The sequence below is a fragment of the Rhinatrema bivittatum genome, chromosome 6, assembly GCF_901001135.1.
Source record: "Rhinatrema bivittatum chromosome 6, aRhiBiv1.1, whole genome shotgun sequence".
Lineage (NCBI taxonomy): Eukaryota > Metazoa > Chordata > Amphibia > Gymnophiona > Rhinatrematidae > Rhinatrema > Rhinatrema bivittatum.
In genome coordinates this window covers 263,483,845-263,502,945 of record NC_042620.1, presented here as the reverse complement: position 1 = coordinate 263,502,945, position 19,101 = coordinate 263,483,845, and the positions used below count along the sequence as shown (strand labels likewise).

The 19,101-nt window shown below is 42.4% G+C and overlaps 1 protein-coding gene across 1 annotated transcript in view; it reads right to left on the bottom strand.

Annotated features, from left to right (window-relative positions):
- Positions 1 to 19,101, bottom strand: part of LOC115094236 (eukaryotic translation initiation factor 3 subunit C) — a 114,057-nt gene extending 94,956 nt beyond the window's left edge. The window contains exons 1-4 of the mRNA XM_029607070.1: positions 18,951 to 19,101; positions 4,558 to 4,695; positions 4,133 to 4,198; positions 3,258 to 3,447 (exon numbers count right to left, since the gene is read on the bottom strand). Coding sequence (XP_029462930.1) covers positions 3,258 to 3,447; positions 4,133 to 4,198; positions 4,558 to 4,658 — 357 coding nt within the window. The 5' untranslated portion in view covers positions 4,659 to 4,695; positions 18,951 to 19,101. The remainder of the gene's footprint in view (positions 1 to 3,257; positions 3,448 to 4,132; positions 4,199 to 4,557; positions 4,696 to 18,950) is intronic.

Sequence of the window (19,101 nt, the reverse complement as noted above, 5' to 3'; positions counted from 1 at the left end):
ACAGCTGCAGCACCCTGCGGACTGCCGCTTGACAAAGCTCCTTGGACTTGGCTTGAATCAACCAGTCATCCAGATATGGATGTACTAACAAACCTTCCTGGCGAAGTTGTGCTGCCACCACCACCATGATCTTGGTGAAAGTCCTGGGAGTGGTGGCAAGCCCGAACGACAGAGCCCGAAACTGATAATGATGACAGAGGATGAAAAATCTTAGAAACCGTTGGTGGACCTTTCGTATGCCGATATGCAGGTATGCCTCCGTCAAGTCCAGCGATGCCAGAAACTCGCCCTTTCTTACGGAGGCAATCACCGACCGCAGAGTCTCCATGCGGAAGCGAGGCACCCAAAGGCATCTGTTGACTCTTTTTAAGTCCAGAATGGGCCGGAAAGTCCCCTCTTTTTTTGGGCACCCTGAAATAGCTGGAATATCAGCCTTTTCTCTGTTCGCCCAATGGAACTGAGGTAATGGCTCCCAGGGCTAGAAGATGCCGCAATGTGTCGTGCACCGCCTGACGTTTTTCCTGGTACGCACATGGAGACACCCGAAACATGTTGCGGGGACGGCATACAAAATCTAATGCGTAACAGTGTCTTATCACTGTGAGAACCCATTGGTCCAATGTCACCTTGGCCCATTCCTCGTAAAAAAGGGACAGTCTACCCCCCACGACGACCTCCGAAGAATGGGCCAACCTCATCTCATTGTGAGGATTTGGCTCCAGGGGCAGCTTGGGAAGCTCCAGGCCTTCGGAACCAGCAGCCACGAAAGGACTGAAACCAGGACTCCTGTCTGCTAGTCCCTGGCCGAAAGGCAGGACCCACAGACCTGGCCGGACGAAATTTCCGATTCCCACAAAACCGAGACCTCGCAGAGAAAGAGCTTCTCGACTTGGGCCGAACCTCCGGCAATCTATGTACCTTATTCTCTCCCAGAGATTGAATCAATTCCTCCAACTGTTTGCCAAAAAGCAGCTTTCCCTTAAAGGGCAAGGAGCCAAGTTGAGCTTTTGACGAATCATCCGTCGACCAGTTTCTCAACCACAGGAGCCTGCATGCCGACATGGCGGACACCATGGATCTGGCAGAGGCCCTCAACAGATCATGAAGTGTATCCACACTGTAAGCGACCACCGCTTCCAGCCGACCCGCTTGGAGAGCCTCACCCTCCGAAAGGTCTTCATTAACCTGCAGCTGCTGAACCCAGCGGAGGCCCGCCTGTAAAGCAAAATTGCTACACATGGCAGCCCGCACTGCCAGAGCAGACACTTCAAAAATCTTCTTGAGTTGAAATTCCACATTTTCTATCCTGGAAATCCTTGAGGGCCGTCGCTCCGGTGACCGGGATAGTGGTTCTCTTTGTGACTGCAGACACTGCCGCATCCACCTTGGAAACTCTTAACAGCTCCAAAGCTTCTTCTGGCAGAGGATATAGCTTGTCCATAGCCTTACTCACCTTCAGCCTGAGATCAGGGGTATCCCACTCCCAGAATAGCAAATCCGTGGCGGAAAAATGGAATGGAAATGAAGTAGTGGGGCCCCTCAGGCCCAATAAAACAGGATCCATAGTCCCCCTGTTTGGCTTCTTCTGGTGGCCCCTTGAGACCCAACTCCCCCAAAATAAAGGGGATGAGCGATCCTAGCTCCTCTCTTCTGAAGAGACGGACTACTTTTGGGTCGTCCCACTCAACGACCTGAGCCCCACGGACTTCGTCCGCTGGCTGGTCCGGATCCTCGTCTACCCCCCATAGGAGGTTTGGACTGCGAATCCTGGTTCTCTGAAGTATCCGTATCTGTCTGATGGCCACCCGGTCTTAACTGGCGCTGCACTTTAGCGGGAGCGGAGCCCACTTTGTCCACTTCCCGGCTCCCCTTAGACCTGGGCCACTTGCGATTCGCCTTGTGAGGAATACCGTGAGGGGGACTCTCCTCAACCTGCTTCTTGCCAGCCTTCTTGGCCTTAAAGGCCTTATGCATAAGTAAAACAAACTCTGATGGGAAAGAAGAAGAAGAGGAGTCCCCTCCCCTTCAGGGCTATCATCTATCCCAGTTGAATCTGGGTCTGCCTCCCCTGCTCTCCCGGAGAAGGGCTGTTGCGGGGAGAAATCGGGGGGAGAAATCCCCTCCCTCCTCGCAGCTCTCCTGCCTGTGCTGCCTGAGCTCAACATGGCAGCCGTTCCCGCGCTCTGCGGGAACAGATCAGCTGAGGGCGACAGACGCAGGGGGCTTCGAGAAAGCTGTGCGCGTAGATTGTCGACCCTCCTGGGGTAAAACAGAGGGTCCCTTCCCTCCCGGAATGCAAGCCGAACAGAGTCCATCACGGGACAGACGCGCGCGCGTGCCGAGCTGCACATGCGGCATGCCGAAGACCGGAGCATGACAGCCCTCCAACCGCGAGCGAAATCAGCACCTCGGAGCGGTGAATCAAAAAGAAAAAACGGAGCCGCAGACGCAAGATGGGAAGGGACAGTCAGCGTAACAAAATAGACTTAATATATTTACCCCCGGGCCGGCACGGCAGCCCTCATGAGTCTCAGTTCCTTCTGGGGGGAGTGTGCCGGACTCTCCGGTATCACCCCCAGAGCTGCTCTGTCCTTGGTGCTAGGGCCCTTGACCCCTACAAGCAGCTGCCTGCTACACAAGAGGGGATGGTCCCCCTCAGGACCTCACAACCCTCCGGGCAGCTTGAGACTTCAACTTTTGCCTTTTCAATTTAATTCCTTTTTTTTTTTTTTAAACTAACTTTAATCCTAACAAACCTCTCTGTCTACTCTCACAACTCAAACAACAATTCTATTCTTTAGCTACTGATCAAACCAGACTGTGGGTTTTGTACCTCAACCATCTGCTGGAGACAGAGGAATACTGGCAGACTGTGGGTGGCACCTTGGTATATATGGCAGAGTCTGTCAAAACTTTCTCTGTCTCCATCTGCTGGAGGGGAGGCAAAACCCAGGAGTCTGGACTGATCTGTGTACGTACAGGGAACTGCCTGTTCTCCAACCTTCAAATTAAGCAAGAGCAAAACATTAATTTATTTTTCTTGCACTGTTACAATCATGTTAAATGATGTTGCTGTAAAATAAAGTTTTTTCCACTCCTGTATTGGTAGATGCACAATTTTTATAGAAACTTTGCCCTGTTCACCCTTCCCCTCAACATTGTTAAAAACAGAGATAAACAAAGATCCTGCTTTCAGTTCTCAAGCCTATTCAGGTTTTCCTTCACAACACAATTCATCTGAAGCCCCTCTTCCTTACCTCATTCAGGTAGTCCTCTAAGTCCGCCAGGAGGCGGATGTAGAACTTGGGGATTCCCTCTTTATCCACAATGCTTTTGGCTTTAACAAAAGCTTTGCTGAGCAGCTCAAACTCCTCCAGACACTTTGTCACATCACGGATCTTCATAGCATTCCGAATTGTTTTAATAAGGTTCGCCAGCTCCTCAAAGCTAGTTGGGACAAGGGGACAAGAGTAAGAGAAAGAAAACCATGCAGAGGGGTTTTTAGGACACTGAGATCTTCCCTCTACTGGCAGGGGTACAAAACCCAGGAGTCTGGATTGATCTGGGTACGTACTGGAACCACTGACAGTTCCTATTGATAGACAGGAGCACGTGGCACTAGAGTTTGGCAATCAGCCGGAGCCAAATTCTTTGTTGCAGCCCCATCTTGCTTTTTCAATGTTCTGTGCTGCTGGCTCTTGCTGCTGTCACTATTCCCCCTTACTAACTCCACAGGGGAATGTATTCTGATTGCTGCGAGATGGACCGGTGGAAATGGTGCAGCAGGCTACTGTTGAGAAGCAGTATGCTTTAGCACTATGCCAGCAAGACCCTTGCATGCTCAGACCACATCCCATTTATTTGTAGTCCTGCTGCTTCCATCTGTCATCAGCACTTGTTAGCACTATTTCATATCTAAAATCTGCCTACCATCTGCTGGAGGCCAAGGAATACTGGCAAGCTAGTGTTAGCACAGAGGTATATAAGGAATGACATCAGCGAGCCTGTTGATCTGTCTCCATCTGCTGGATGGTGTGCATAAACCCCAATGGTCTAGCCTGGTCTGATTAGATGAAAAGAAACTCATTTATCCCTTCTTTCATTTTCACTCTTCAACTCAATGCAAACTTACCGCTTGTCTTTAGCGCTGCGTACCACACGTTTTGTATCTTCCTCATCATCGCTCAATAGATGAGGCCTAAGCATGGACAAGAAAACATTATTCTTTTTCCATGTAAAGGTCAACACATTGCAGCCCACTATTAAGAAAAGCAATCTTATAAGCTATGTTTATCGCCACATGGTCTTATGATAAATCTCTTTAAAAAATTGGAAACCCATTTTGATTATCTCAGTCAAAGAATTAACCAGAAGCTAGTCTTCTTCATTATTTGTGTATATGGAGAAGCTAGACATTTAGGGAGCATGTTTAATTGCTTCTCTCTCTGACTCCAAAAAAGGAATATGCAAGGAAAACTGCTCTCACGCTCTGGAAGATCTGAAGGAGCTGCCCAGGAACCGATCCCCCCACCACCCAGGTCAAAGAATTGTACTCACTGCTTAGCATAGGTGCCTCCAGCTGGCTTCGGGACGAGCTCATCACCAGACAATGAAGACTCTGACTCACTGTCAGAGCCTGTGGCAAAGAAACGTGACATCCTGGCAGCTTCTGCTTCTCAGGATTTTAATAAGCACCTGAAAGGTAGAACGGGGAAAGAAAAGCCAGTCAATGACTGAACAATGACAACAATGAACATAAAACTGCTATACTGGGTCAGATCAATGGTCCATTGAGCCCAGCGCAATATCTTTGACAAAGGGAAATCCGGATCATTTGAAGGGACATCTATTCCATGCTGTTCACTTTTAGGAAGTAAGAGATGGTGTTCATCAAGTTTACCTAGTTAATAGAACTGTCTTACAGAAACGTATTCAATTCTTTTTTAAAACCAGCTATGCTACTGGCCTGGACTACATCCTCTGGAAACAAAACGCACAACTTAATTGTGCACAGACTGAAAAAAAACAGGTCCTTAAATTTGTTTAAAATCTTCTACCAGTTATGTTTTCTGAATATTCCATAGTTTTAGTACTATTTGAAAAGGTAAATTATTCCATATTTACTTGTTCTATAACACTCACTATTTTATAAATTTCTCTATCATCTCTTCTCAATCGTCTAGTCTCCAAGATGAAGGACCCTAACCTGTAAAGTCTTTCTTTAAATAAAATTAATGCAGGTAGAATTACACGTGACTCCCAAAATATAAACCTATATATAGATCCACTTAATGAGTCAAAACAATTCACAAAATAAGTACAAAACATCTCCAAAAACGATTATAATAGCTTCATAGATAAATACAATGTATGTAGGCTAAATCTAAAACATCCCAATGGTGGTGGCGTTTAGTTGTTTTGGTGAAGAGATGGTATACATGGTGGCATTTGGTCTGATAAATCAAAACTATTCTTCATACGAAGTCTCAGTAAAAGCGCTTATTTGGCACTATTTGGGTTAAGCAGTTGGATTGTATATTCATGGTTATAAAAAGACCTTTATTGTGGGTTGTATGTTTTCCCTGAGGAAGCCCGGCCGATAGGGTGAAACAAGGGTCCCTTGTAGGGAAAAGAAAAAAATCCTTTGGTTGTGATAAGAGTTGAGAAAAGGAATATTTTCATTTAGAAAAAAATTTTGTACTGTTACACTCAAGAGATAAGGGAACATTTTTAGTGAGGACAACATCATTGTTATATATTGGTGGGATGAGTTGAACATATGCCTTTGTATAGGTATTAAAAATCTTTTTGAAGAGATGTTATACAGCTAATGTAGGTCATTATATATAGAATTCATTGTATTTTACAAGAAATTTTGTTGTATACTTTTTGTTTTTAAGGTATGAATAGGGTGTGATTGGGATGTTTTAGATTTAGGCTACATACGTTGTATTTATCTATGAATCTATTATAATAAAAGTTTTTGGAGATGTTTTGTATTTATTTTATGAATTTTTTTGACTCATTAAGTGGATCTTTATGTAAGCCTTTCTTTAAGCCATTCCATATTTTGTATCTTTTTAATGCTTTTCCCTGTGCCTTTTCTAGTTGTATGTCATGTCTTTTTTGCGATGGGATGTCCAGAACTGCACACAGTACTCTAGGCATGGTTATACCATGATCAATAAAAAGGCATCATCATATTGATAGTTTGTTTTCTATTCCTTTCTGACTAATCCCTTGCATTGTTTGATTTTTGACTGCTGCTGCACACTGAACTGAGGATTTCAATCTGAAGTCCGCAATGACTTTAAAATCCTTTTCCGGAGCATGAACCCAGCACTGAAAGCATATAACTAGCATTACTTTGCATTAAGAACATAAGAATTGCAATACTGGGTCAGACCAGAGTCCATGTTACCTGTTTCCCATCCAGGTAACAAGTATCTGTCAGGATCCCAAATAGTAGACAGATCCAGTGCTGCTAACACACAGGGATAAGAAGTGGCTTTCCCCATCTCTACCTGGTTAGTAACGGTTTATGGGCTTTTCCTCTAAGAACTTGTTCAAAATTTCTTAAACCCAACTATGCTAACTGCCTTTACCACATCCTCTGGCTATGTATTCCAGAGCTTAATTGTGCACGGACTGAAAATTGTTTTAAATGTGCTACTTACTAACTTCATGGAATATCCTCGAGTCTTTGTATTTTTTGAAAAAGAGTGAAAAACTGATTCACATTTACCCTTTCTACTCCACTCATGATTTTATAGATTTCTATCATATTCCAATTCAGCTGTCACTTCTCCAAGCTGAACAGCCCTAACCTCTTTAGGCTTTCCTCATAGGAGAGCCATTACATCCCCTTTATCATTTTGGTCACCCTTCTCTGTACTTTTTCCAGTTCAATTATCTCTCTCTTTTTTTTTTTTTTTTTTTTTTTTTTTTAAAGATGCAGCAACCAGAATTATACACAGTACTCTAGGTGTAGTCTCACTATGGAGCAATATAAAAGTATTATGACATTCTCTACTCCTTTCCTCATAATTCTGTTTAGTTTCTTTGACCACAGCCACACACTTAGCTGAGAATTTCAAAGTATTATCCACGATGATTCCTAGATCCTTTTCCAGGGTGGTAATTCCCAACATGGAACCCAACACTGTAACTACAATTTAGATTTCTTTTCTTTGTGTGCCTCACTTTGCATTTGACCACATTAAATTTCACCTGACACTTGAGTGCCCCGTCTCCTAAGGTCATCTTGCAATTTCTTACAATTTGTTTCTGATTTTACTATTTTGAATAATTTAGTGCCATCTGCAAATTTGATAATCTCACTCATCATTCCCTTTTTCGGATCATTCATAAATATATTAAAAAGCACAGGTCCCAGTACCTATATCTCTGAGGCACTCCACTGTTTACCTTCCTCCACTGGAAAAAAAAACAAACAACTGACCTGTGAAGGAGTGGCCTTACTACCTCTCCTTAACTTGTGCAGGACCAAGTTAAGGTGAATCCTATATGTGAAAGGTAATTGTTTCTGTGACTACTACTGAAAGTAAGTACTGTATTTTTTGCTCCATAAGACGCACCTGACCATAAGACGCGCCTAGGGTTCAAAGGGGAAACATTTTTTTTAAAATGGTGTGCTAAACCGGCTCCATTACCAGGTGTCTGTGCGTCTTATGGAGTATGTTTCCGGCATTAAATTTAGGGGTGTGCATACAATTTTTTTTTGGTTTTGGGTCTGAGGAGGGCCATTTCTGTCCATTCCCCAGATCGGAAAACTTTTATCGTGCTATTTCGTGGGGGAAAAAAAAAAACTACCTCAACCCTTCAAATTTAGTTAACTACAACCCCCCACCCTCCTGACCCCCCAAGACTTGCCAAAAGTCACTGGTGGTCCAGCGGGGGTCCCAGGAGCAATCTCCTGCCTGAGTCGTCGGCTGCCAGTAATCAAAATGGCACCGATGGCCCTTTGCCCTTGCCATGTGACAGGGGCAACCGATGCCATTGGTCGGCCCCTATCACATGGTAGGAACAATGGATGGCCCATGCCATTTTTTAAGATAGCGCCGTCTGTTCATTGCTCCTACCATGAGACAGGAGCAGACAATGGCACCAGTAGCCCCTGTCACATGGTAAGGGTAAAGAGCCACCAGCGCCATTTTGATTACTGGCAGCTGAATGCCCAAGAGGGGGAGATCGCTCCCAGGACCCCCACTGGACCAGCAGGGACTTTTGGCAAGTCTTGGGGGGGGGTTTGCAGTAAAATGTTTTTTTTTTAAATTCGCTCCATAAGACGCACAGACGTTTTCCCCCCCACTTTTGGGGGACAAAAGTGCGTCTTATGGTGAAAAATACGGATATGCTGTGATTTCACGTGCACTGTAAATAAAGGTACTCAAAAAAGCCTTGACTGCTTATTTACCGTGCTATATATTGTGCCACTTTGTGGATTTTTCTCTATGCAAGGCACAGAGAAAAGCCAAGTCTCCCAGGGGAGGAAAAGAAAAGAAAGTTGCTGTATGTGTGGCAAAAGCAGTGCTGCAGGTGTATTGGGAGAGCAAGTTAGCAGCCAGTGCGGAACCTAATCGGATCGAGTGTGTCCCCAAGGAACCTAACAACAAATAGAAAGAGGTACTTTTTCTGATTAATAGCTGGGTCCTAATTCCTCTTGGGTATGCCCCATACCAAGAGGAAAGGGAAAGTAGCAACTTCAACACCTGTTGTGAATCATAACCAGCCTAAAATACAGGATATCTTTGGTAAATCCGTAATAGATACACCAGAGGCAGAAGTCGCTGGAACTGAAGCCCAGGAGCAGGGCTTTAATTCCCTGACTTATGAAACATCTTTGAGCCCTGGTGCTCCCTTAACCCCAGATCCACCAACGGGGAAAGAAGGAGGACAATTTCTATCTACTGACATTAATACATTTGATATTAGTTTCAAGTCTGACTTTAAAGGGAAAGAGATGGAAGGAGTTCAAGGGGAAGCATTGACTGGGATATCTTTTACAGTCCCCTCTAATTTCACATTGGAGGGGATTGGCAAAATGGTTTATTTAATGCAAAAATCCATAAATGATTTGTCAACAATGGTTCAGGAAAGTCTGAGTAATAGTAAAATCTTACAATCTAGGACAGAGAAATTAGAAGAGGTAGTATCTAATATGAAACAGAGAGTCGAGGAAACGGAGAAAGTTCAAGTAAATTTGATCAAATCTGAAAGGATTCAATCAAATAAAATTGAACAATTGGAAAATCAACTTAGAAGATCTAATCTACGAATTCTAAATTTTCCCAGAACACACTTGCTGTCACCTAGAGAGCTCTTTAAGAGTTATCTCCTGAAAATCTTAAAATTCTCAGAAAGTACATTACCAATAATAACCAGGTTATATTACTTAACTCAGAACGTTCCAAGTAATGATCTATTAGTACAAGGTTTAGAGGGGCAAAGAGAGGACACAGACTTATCTGAACTTATTGAAAAATCATCCGACATGGAAATTAAACTGCGAGCTACCTTGGTAATACAATTTGCAGACATTTCTCAGAGAGACAATATTCTTAAATTATATTTCAAAAATCAGAATTCCAAATTCCATGGTTTTCCGTTAAGGATTTTTCCTGATGTTTCTCTAAATACTCAAATACGTAGGAAGGAATTTTTAGCCATGAAGGATAGAGTTATTCAGAGAGGTGGTAAATTTCTTTTGCGTTTTCCATGTAAATGCGTTATTATAAACCAGGATACAAAATACTTGTTTAATTACCCAGAACAATTGCGTTCATACCTTGAATCCTGATATTTATCTCTTGGGAGAATAAAAGTGTAGATACGGATTAGACACAAATCTTAGGGTTTTTCTTTTTTAAAAATATATTGCTCCCTTTATTTTCTTAACGATTAGGCTCTGTAATTTCTGCTATAGTTTCTGTTCTAGAGTAACACAAAGGAATATGCAGTAATATAGATTGTTCTTCCTGTTTTATATGAGTATACATTGTTAAACGCATATTGACTGGGTGTATCTTCAAATAATTTGTAAAGTTGAATAAAAATAAAATTAAAAAAAAAAAAGCAGTGCTGCAGTGTGCACCAGAGCACTGAAGAGTTAAAAAGGGTGTGGCTCAGGGAGCACACCAAAGTAAAACAGTTGAGAGAAAAAAAAAGGATTATGTTGGAAAACAGCACTGAAAGAGAACCTGTGGCTCTAAACAGGGTACAGACCACTGGAGGTCACAGAGCACTGTAAATGACTGTGGCTCAGGGAAGACCACAAAGCCAAACAGTTTAAATGTTTTTCCAGTACAGAGAGAAATTGGTTTAATTGGCCTGGCTGTAGGGACAGCCATAAGAATGTCAGAAACTAAACAGACTAAGGAGACCAGCTTCGCCTTTGTGAACGAGAAAAAAAAAAAAAAAAAAAGAGTTAAAGTTGGAAAAGCAGGATTTTTTTCTTATTTTTTTTTACATTTGTGCAGAAAAAAAAAAGAAATAATTCTTGAACAGTCTTGAACAGTCTTGAAACAATTCTTGAACAATTCAAGCCCAGTCTTGAACAGAGCCAAACTCTGTTCAAGACTGGGCTTGAACAGAGTTTGGCTCTGCAAGTAAAACTGCCAGAGTTGACAGTGTATAGAAACAGGGTGAGGCCCTCCAGCAGCAAGGGAACAGCTCTAGAACTCAAGTAGGCCAATGCAATATCATAGTGTAAAAAAACCTATGTCCAAACTAGGCGCATGTTTTTTGAATGCACGTACATCCACCTCTCCTGGGTGCACGATGCAATAGGCAAATGAGCTACTGCGCTAATAGGGACACACAACAGGTAATTTGTGCGTCCCCAGCGCTCTACATCAGGTGCCTAAGAGACGTGGCTGTGCACCCACAGCAGCCTGGACAAAGCTCCCTCCCCACAGGACTGTCCCAAATGGTCCTTTTCACTGACCAATCAGCAGTAAGTGAAGGAGTGAATAAATTAATATAAAGTGCCCAACACTTAATATTAATTTATTCATTCCTTCACTTACTGCCAGCAGGGATCCTAATTGGGCCAAACCTTGGGGAAGCTGCTTTCTGTGGTTCTCCCTATAAGGAAACACAGAAAGCAAACCTTTTTTTGAGCCTTGACCACGGTATGATTCTGCTTTCTATGGTTTCTCCTAATTAGTATTGCGACGATACTACTAGTAGAAATTACAGAAAGCAGTATTTTGGGGGGGGGGGGGGTGTTTCGGTGAGCCCTTGAGCGCGGCATGCTTTAACACCAGCTTCCGGGCAGGCGTTAAATTTGTCACGTTAAAATGGAAGCCTTGGCCATGAGACAATTTTTGGCATCGTGGAGTAATAGCTAATAGTCTCATCTACGTGGAATTTACATATGATCGCTAGTAGCTACACGCTGATCTCAGTATTGCTATGGGCATAAGTCTAGTACATCCAATCGCGCGTTTAGCGGCATGCTGACCTGAGCACTCGATATTGTGTCCGCCTGAAGGAGGGCAGCACCAAAGAAAACCTGGAGCCAGTGAGTGCACTGAATAGGTGAAGAGAAGCCAGAGTGCTTGAAAGAAGGTAACAGACGCCCTTTTATGTGGTAGGTGCTTCCACCTAGAGAGCCGGACAGTAGGGAGAACCTGAGGCTGAAGGTATGGCAGCTAGAGAAGCAATCCATCAATAGATAGCAGAGTCAAAACAATTCAAAATGTCCAAATCAGTTTGTCAAAGCTTTATAATTATTTATTAGGTTTCTTTATGATGTGTCAAGACACACCCAGTTTTCAGTGTAGGGTTAACAGTCCACTGTCAAGGACTGTGTTTTGTAATAACTGCGTCGGGAGCTAGAGAAGCAAGCCAAGGTAGTGGAGCCAGAGAATCCATGACAGGCATAGTAGTCAATGCCTACAGCTGCTGGATGAAAGAGGGAATTCTAGCATAGATGGACCAGGTGCTGAGCAAGGGGTTGCAATGTGCTGAGGAGACCAGTGTTAAAAAAGAAGGAAAAAAAGAGGGGCAAGAGCAGGCACAGTGGAGTGCAAGAAAAGTGAATGAAAATCAGGTGACAGAGCCTGTAGTGACTGAGTCTGAGTTACAAGAGAGCTCATGATGGAACTTTACAGCCTGGCTTACAGAAGGCAGCGCTGCAGAAGGGCCAGCATGTGGCACTACAGAGAGCCCAGAGAAAGGCACTGTAGGGTGCCCAAACAGAACCAATGCAGAATGGCCAGTGGGAGGTATTGCAGGTAGAAACAGCACAAATGAGTCAGAAAATGCCATGGCAACAGTTGCAAGAGTTGTACAGCGACTGGAAAAGAAGCTATCACAGGAACACCCAGGTAAAGCCCAGAGTGTCCTGCTGGAGAAGAATTGGAACCTGGAGCTGCAAACGGACTCATGTGAAGGACTGTGGGTGGACACTGGGCAAAGGGCACAGTGGGCGATACTGATGGTATTTAGGGTAACCCTAGCAAGAGGGGGAGAGAACGACCCTATAGTCACAACCAAGATTTTAGCTGGCGTAAGGCCAAAATGTCTATTGGGGATTGAAGCCACTTCCCTGCTTGGGAGCCAGGGTGAGTGAAGATGCCTGCCCCAGTGGATTCAAGCTAAAGGGGGGGGGGGGGGAATATTGAAGGAGTGGCCTTACTACCCTTCCTTAACATACACAGGACCAAGCTAGATGCCTCCCAAAGAGGGAGTGAGCTCTGTGGACAGGATTCAGCTGGGAAATTTAAGAGGCACAACTCAGCATTGTAAATAAAAGTATGCAAGAGGCCTTGAATTCTCCATTTTGCATGGCACATGACCATTAAGAATTATTGTTTCCTATTTTTTAACCAGTTCACAATGCCCAATAGGACATTGCCTCCTATACCATGACAGTTTAATTTTCTCAGAATTCTCTCAATTGGGCCTTTGTCAAATACTATCTGAAAATGCAAGTATACGACATTCACCGACTCACCATTATACAAGTTTATTAACTCTTCAAAAAAAAGTGTGCCAGATTGGTAAGGCAAGACTTCCCCTGGCTAAATCCATGCTGGCTGTATCCAATTAAAGCATGTCTTTCTCTATGTTCAGTGATTTTGCTCCTTAGAATGGTTTCTATGATTTTTCCTGGCACTAAAGTCAGGTTCACCAGTCTATAGTTTCCCAATCACTCCTGGAACCCTTTTGAAAGATTGGTGTTATAATGGCCACCCTTCAATCAAGTACAACAGACTATTTTAATGACAGGTTACAAATTACTAGGAAGACCTGCAATTTCATTTTTTCAGAACCCAAGAGTGTATACCATCCAGTCCAGGTAATCTGCTACTCTTTAGTTTGTCTATCTGCCAAAACGCAGAATATAAATAAACAAATTTAGATTATATCTTCCAACTTTACCATCATTTGTGTCAGCAGCTCTGAATCATCACCATTAAATACAGTTTCTAGAACAGGTATCTCCCCAACATCCTCCTCAGTAAACACTGAAGCAAATTCATTTAGTTTTTCTGCTACGGCTTTGTCTTCCATAAGTGCCCCTTAAACCCCCTCAATCATCTCATGGTCCAACTGACTCCCCCTCTCTGCTTCAAATATAGTTGAAAAAGTTATTGAGTTTTGCCTCTACAGCCAGCTTCTTTGCAAATTCACTTTTTGCCCGCTTCATCAATCATTTTAACTTTACTTAGCAGTGCTTAAGGATTTTTCCTATTTTCTTCAGCTAGATCATCTTTCCATCTTTTTGATAGAAGTCCTTTCAGCTAAAAATAGTCTCTTTCCCTTCACCTTTTAGCTATGTCAGCAGTCATTTGGCCTTCTGTTTGCCATTTTAATGTATGGACTACATTTATTTATTTATTTAGTGCTTTTTTTATACCGACATTCATGATACAGATCATATCGTATCGGTTTACAAAGAACAAGGGGGAAATAACGTTAACAAACACAAGGATAACGAAAGTTACAATAAAACAGGGGTACTCAAACTGGGAGGAAGAGGAGCCAGTGGCAGAGGTAACTCTGAACTAAACAGAAAATTATTTTTAATAACGGTAATGGGGTGCTTTGGCATGCGACTGTTACTTGGGAGCCCAAACATTTAGTTTGGGCTTCCAAAATGGAACTTTTCAATTCTTTATTTTACATTTCTTAATTATAACAGGCAAAAGGATACAATACATATAATATACTTATACATCTCCTGTGGGAACTAAATCTCAATCTTTACCCATATAATCAGATAATAGTAATATTTAAAGAAAAAGTGGACCGTTGGAAAATTAAACAGAGCGAAAAATATAAGGTAAATATGGTATCACCCATAATACTAGGCAACAAGAGATAACAATTTAAATAATTTTTTCGCTCTCAACCATTTTCTGCACTTTGGGGGTGTGAGTCCAGGAAAGCCTGTAATGCTGTGACTTCAAAATAAACATACTTTTGATCTTTAAACCAAATTTCGCACTTGCAAGGGTATCTTAAAAGGAATCTGGCTCCCCTGGCCAGGGTGGCAGACTTCAATTTAAGAAACTCTTGTCTCCTTGCCTGAGTTGGTCTAGATAGATCTGGATAAATCCAGATCTGTTGACCATGGAACTTTTAAACAATGTCCATACCTGTATTAGCCTATATTAGATTTCATCTTCCATTCAAATGACCATTTCCCTAAGTTGCTCCTGCAATTCCTTACAGTCTGTTTTAATTTATTTGAATAACTGTGCATCATCTATAAATCTGATCATCTCACTCCTTACTCTGTTTGCCAAACCATAAATAAATTAAACAATGGTCCCAGTATAAATCCTTGGGGTACTCAACTATTTATTATTGACCACTGTGAAAAACGGATCACAGTCCTACATTTTGTTCCATATCCTTTAACCAGTTACCAGTACACAAGAGGATACTGCTGCCTATCACACAACTTAGTTACACAAATTCCTGAAGAAATTGTCAAATACTTTCTGAAAATCTAGATACATCACCCAGTTTGCCTTTATTCACATACTTATTTACACCTTCAAAGAATTGTAAATAGATTAGTAAAACATAACTTCCCTTTGCTTAATCCATGCTGGCTCTTGTCTATTAAGTGATGTTTGCCTATATGCTCAATCAGGTGTGGAAAGTTCTCACTTGGTGCTGCCACAGGCCTAGAAGACAGCTTGGCGTCACTGCAGCAGGTCTGGGCCAAAAGAGCCATAACACTTATTTTCTAGGGCCTTCATAGATGCATAGCAATTGGAAGATTAAGCTAAATGGTTAAAAAATGCATAGCAGTTGAAAGATCAAGCTGATTAGGGGGCTACCAGTATTATCGAGTAGCATAAAATTTAAGTAGTATTACTTTTTTTTTAACTTTGATTTTAATAGTCTAATTTTTGTTTGTTATTGTCATTGATTTATGAGTCTATTATGCATGTTACACAGCATAGAAATTTTGATTTGCGGTATACAAATATTTTAAATAAATAAATACACATATCAGATGGCCTGGGAGGAGCTGTTGCCATAAGGCAAAAAGGCACCACCCTTGCTGTAGCAGGCCTAGGTGATCCTGCTAAGGCCTGGAGCTGCTCCCCATAAGCATAGGAAAAAGGCTAGAGGGAAAGGATTAAGACAGACTGAAGGAAAGAAAGAAAACCTAAACAAGAAAAAAAAAATACAAGTGAACAAAATCAGCCAAGAAAAAGAATCCAAAAATGATGAAACAAAAATGCAAGAAGGCAAAGAAAAAAAAGCAAACATGAAAAAAAAATCCAAGATATAAATGAGAAAGAGAGCAAAAAAAAAAAGTTACAAAAAAAAAAAAAACCATAAAATAATTGGGCTGAATTAATTTTTTCCCTGGAAACTAAAACCATGCTGGCTAGAATCCAAGCATCCTAAATATTTTTCCACCCCTGTGCCCAGTAATTTAAACCATTTTTATTAAGCAAGAACAGTACAAACACTCGCACACACAACTCATATGTGGACCAGGAGAACTATACAAGAATTTCTTACATTTTCACCCCCTTCCCCACACACAGTTACGCTCTGTAGTTTTGAACAAGCATTAGAACAAAGAACAAACATGTACATTATAGCTCTCCCATTATAAGTAATGTACCCACCATTACAAACATTACCAACGAAGAAGCTTTAATATCAAACCTACCAACAACGAATCACAAAAAATGGTGAGATATTAATATACATAACCCAAAGTCATTCCCCTGTCCCTCTACTATTGCATCTTGTACCACTTGTATCTCTTACCATATCATGAAATGGGTTATGGTTAAGTCTATTTATTAATTTCTATAAGTACAACAAACTGTCCATTTTAGCCCCTGTGACATACAGGCCGATACAGTACAGTGTGCTCCGGCGGATCGCACTGTTAACCCGCGGTTGGAGGCGCGTTTTCGACATGCTATTACCCCTTACTGAATAAGGGGTAAAGCTAGCACGTCGAAAACTTGCCAGAGGCCCCCTCCCCCACACTAGCCCACTGACCCCTTTCCTCCTCCAACAGCCAGGGTGAAAATTGGAGGATCTGCACCAGCCTCACTGGGGTCCCTCTGCACCACAGAGGAAGAGGCCAAAATAACTGTTACTCCCACCATACTACATTCCCCAGCAGGGCCTAACTTAATTTCTATTTGCACTACTTGTAGTATTCTCATTATTCCCCTGCACCACAGGGGAGAGAGATAAAATAGCCACCAGCCCACTGTGCACATTTCCTTAGCAAAGCATCAGACTAAAACGTGCTTCTTTGGGACAGCTCATTAGCCTCCTCGACTGATAAAGACCTAAACATCCCTCCCAGCCACTCTAACAATATTCACCAAGTTCTGAGGGAAGAATCTTAGCCCGGTGCCCAGCACAGGCCTCAGACCCCTTCCCATGCTCTGCAGGAATGGCCATCTTATAAACAGGCACACAGCAGAAAAACACAAACCTCTGCTGCAGAGAAGATCTCCCTCTCCATGACTCAATGGACCCACACCACAGACAGGACTGCATAAGTACTTCCCCTCCTGTCTGATGCAGGCCTTACTCAACTCCTGTTGCATTTTTTTTAAATAAAATTGTGACAATCATTCCAAAACAAATCAAAATCTCAAGAATAGGTAATACTTCCCTTTAGAATTGTTCATCTGAGTCCATGGGAGGGAAGCCTTGATGGAGAAGCCTGGGGAGGAGGGAGCCAGAACCACTGGCTATCAAAACTAGCTTAGTGAAAGAGCACGAGCAAGCAAGGGTCACCTGCTGGACCCTATACTACCAAGAGGATGGCCCTTAAAAAGGACCTAACACCTTTGGAAGTAATTTTCCTCACAAACAGTCCGACTGACAGGATGGACACCCCTATCGTTTGCAGGAGACAAAAATTAAAGACGGTTATCATAAACTACTTACACTCCGTCATCCAAAACAGTTTCTCTCAAATAATGACTTCAGATCAGTCTTACAATCATTAATATTCTCCAATATAGACTACTGCAACTCTCTACTCCTCAACTTACCTCTAAACACCATTCAACCTCTCCAAATCCTGCAGAATGCAGCTGCAAGAATCCTTTCAGGTGCCAAAAAGCATGACCACATCACCCCAACCCTCATATCACTTCGTTGGCTGCCAATAAAATACAGGATTGAATATAAAGTCCTTTCCATCCTACATAAAAGTATATATGAAGAACAGAAAAATTGGCTAAGCCCCTACATTCAACTCCATACCCCAAGTAGAAACCTGAGGTCAGCAAATAAAGGACTCCTAAAAACACCACCAACGCACTCAAATCAACTCACCTCTTCTCAAAATAGAGCAATATCCCTTGGAAGCCCAAAACTTTGGAACTCCCTCCCAACTAAACTCAGAATTCAAGAAAATCTAAAAACATTCAAAAAAGAATTAAAAACTTGGTTGTTCAACAAAGCATATCAAACCACCCAAAGAATCAACTAATCATCACTGCCCGCCATTACAACCTCATGATTAAATGAATATCAGCACAACTATACTTTTCTAAAATAAGAATGACCTCGTTTTGATCTTAAGCATGAATTTGTTTACTACTAAGCCTAATAATGTTATGTTTTTACACCCCTTGTTAACCCCTTTATCCCTATAACTTTATTTTGTAAACCATTATGATGGCATTATTTTGACATTTCCGAATGACGGTATATAAAACTCGTTAAATAAAAATAAAATAAATATTGAGATACTACAAGTGATACAGTGAAGTACCAAGCCTATTGTATAGCTTTCTATGTCTCCATCTACTGGCAGGGAGAAAATCCAATCATTTTTTAATTAAAAGCTACCGTGATAGTTTTATCATGTTCCTTCTAGTAATTATGTGTTTCATTATAAGGAAAGCAGTGCAGAATTATGAATTAACATAATGATAACTATTGCCAAGAAGCTTCATAACCATTACTCACTGTACATTAAGAACTAAATCCAAAGCAGTTGCTGCAACTACACCCTGCCCCATGTTTCTCATGGGCACCAAACGCATAATAGCATATATGGGTCTGACAGCTAATACGTGCGTGGTTTTAAGAAAAGCCCTACGCTTCCATATCTAATGTCTCTAACATGAGGAACTACAAGTCCCAGCATACACCATGGAAAGAGGCTGTCAAAACCAGACTTTCCTCAACCCCTTAAGAAAAAAAAGCCAGTTAAAGACCACAGGCCCCACCAAAAGCAGCTGCGCAGTGCCCGATTCTTAGTCCTGGTTTGCTTTGGTCCAGTCCATTACTCTCGGGCTTCCGGTGACCGCGAAACACCTCAGTCGGAAGAAATCCGTACGATATGAGTATGGGGGGAGGGGGGAAATCACAGAGCTCTGGCTTTTCACCACCCAGGGTACAACTGTCTAAAACTAGTCTCGGGAACCCGACAAAATCTCCTTCGCGACTCCCGCACTTACCGTAGCGAGAACCGGGTCCTCCTCACACTACAGCCACGCGCAGGAAACGGAAGACAAAAAAAAGAGCGCGACACCGGCACACTGCGCATGCGCTGAGTCCGCGCCACGTCTCAGAGCACGCGCGCACATATTCTACGTCCTTGGAGCTGGT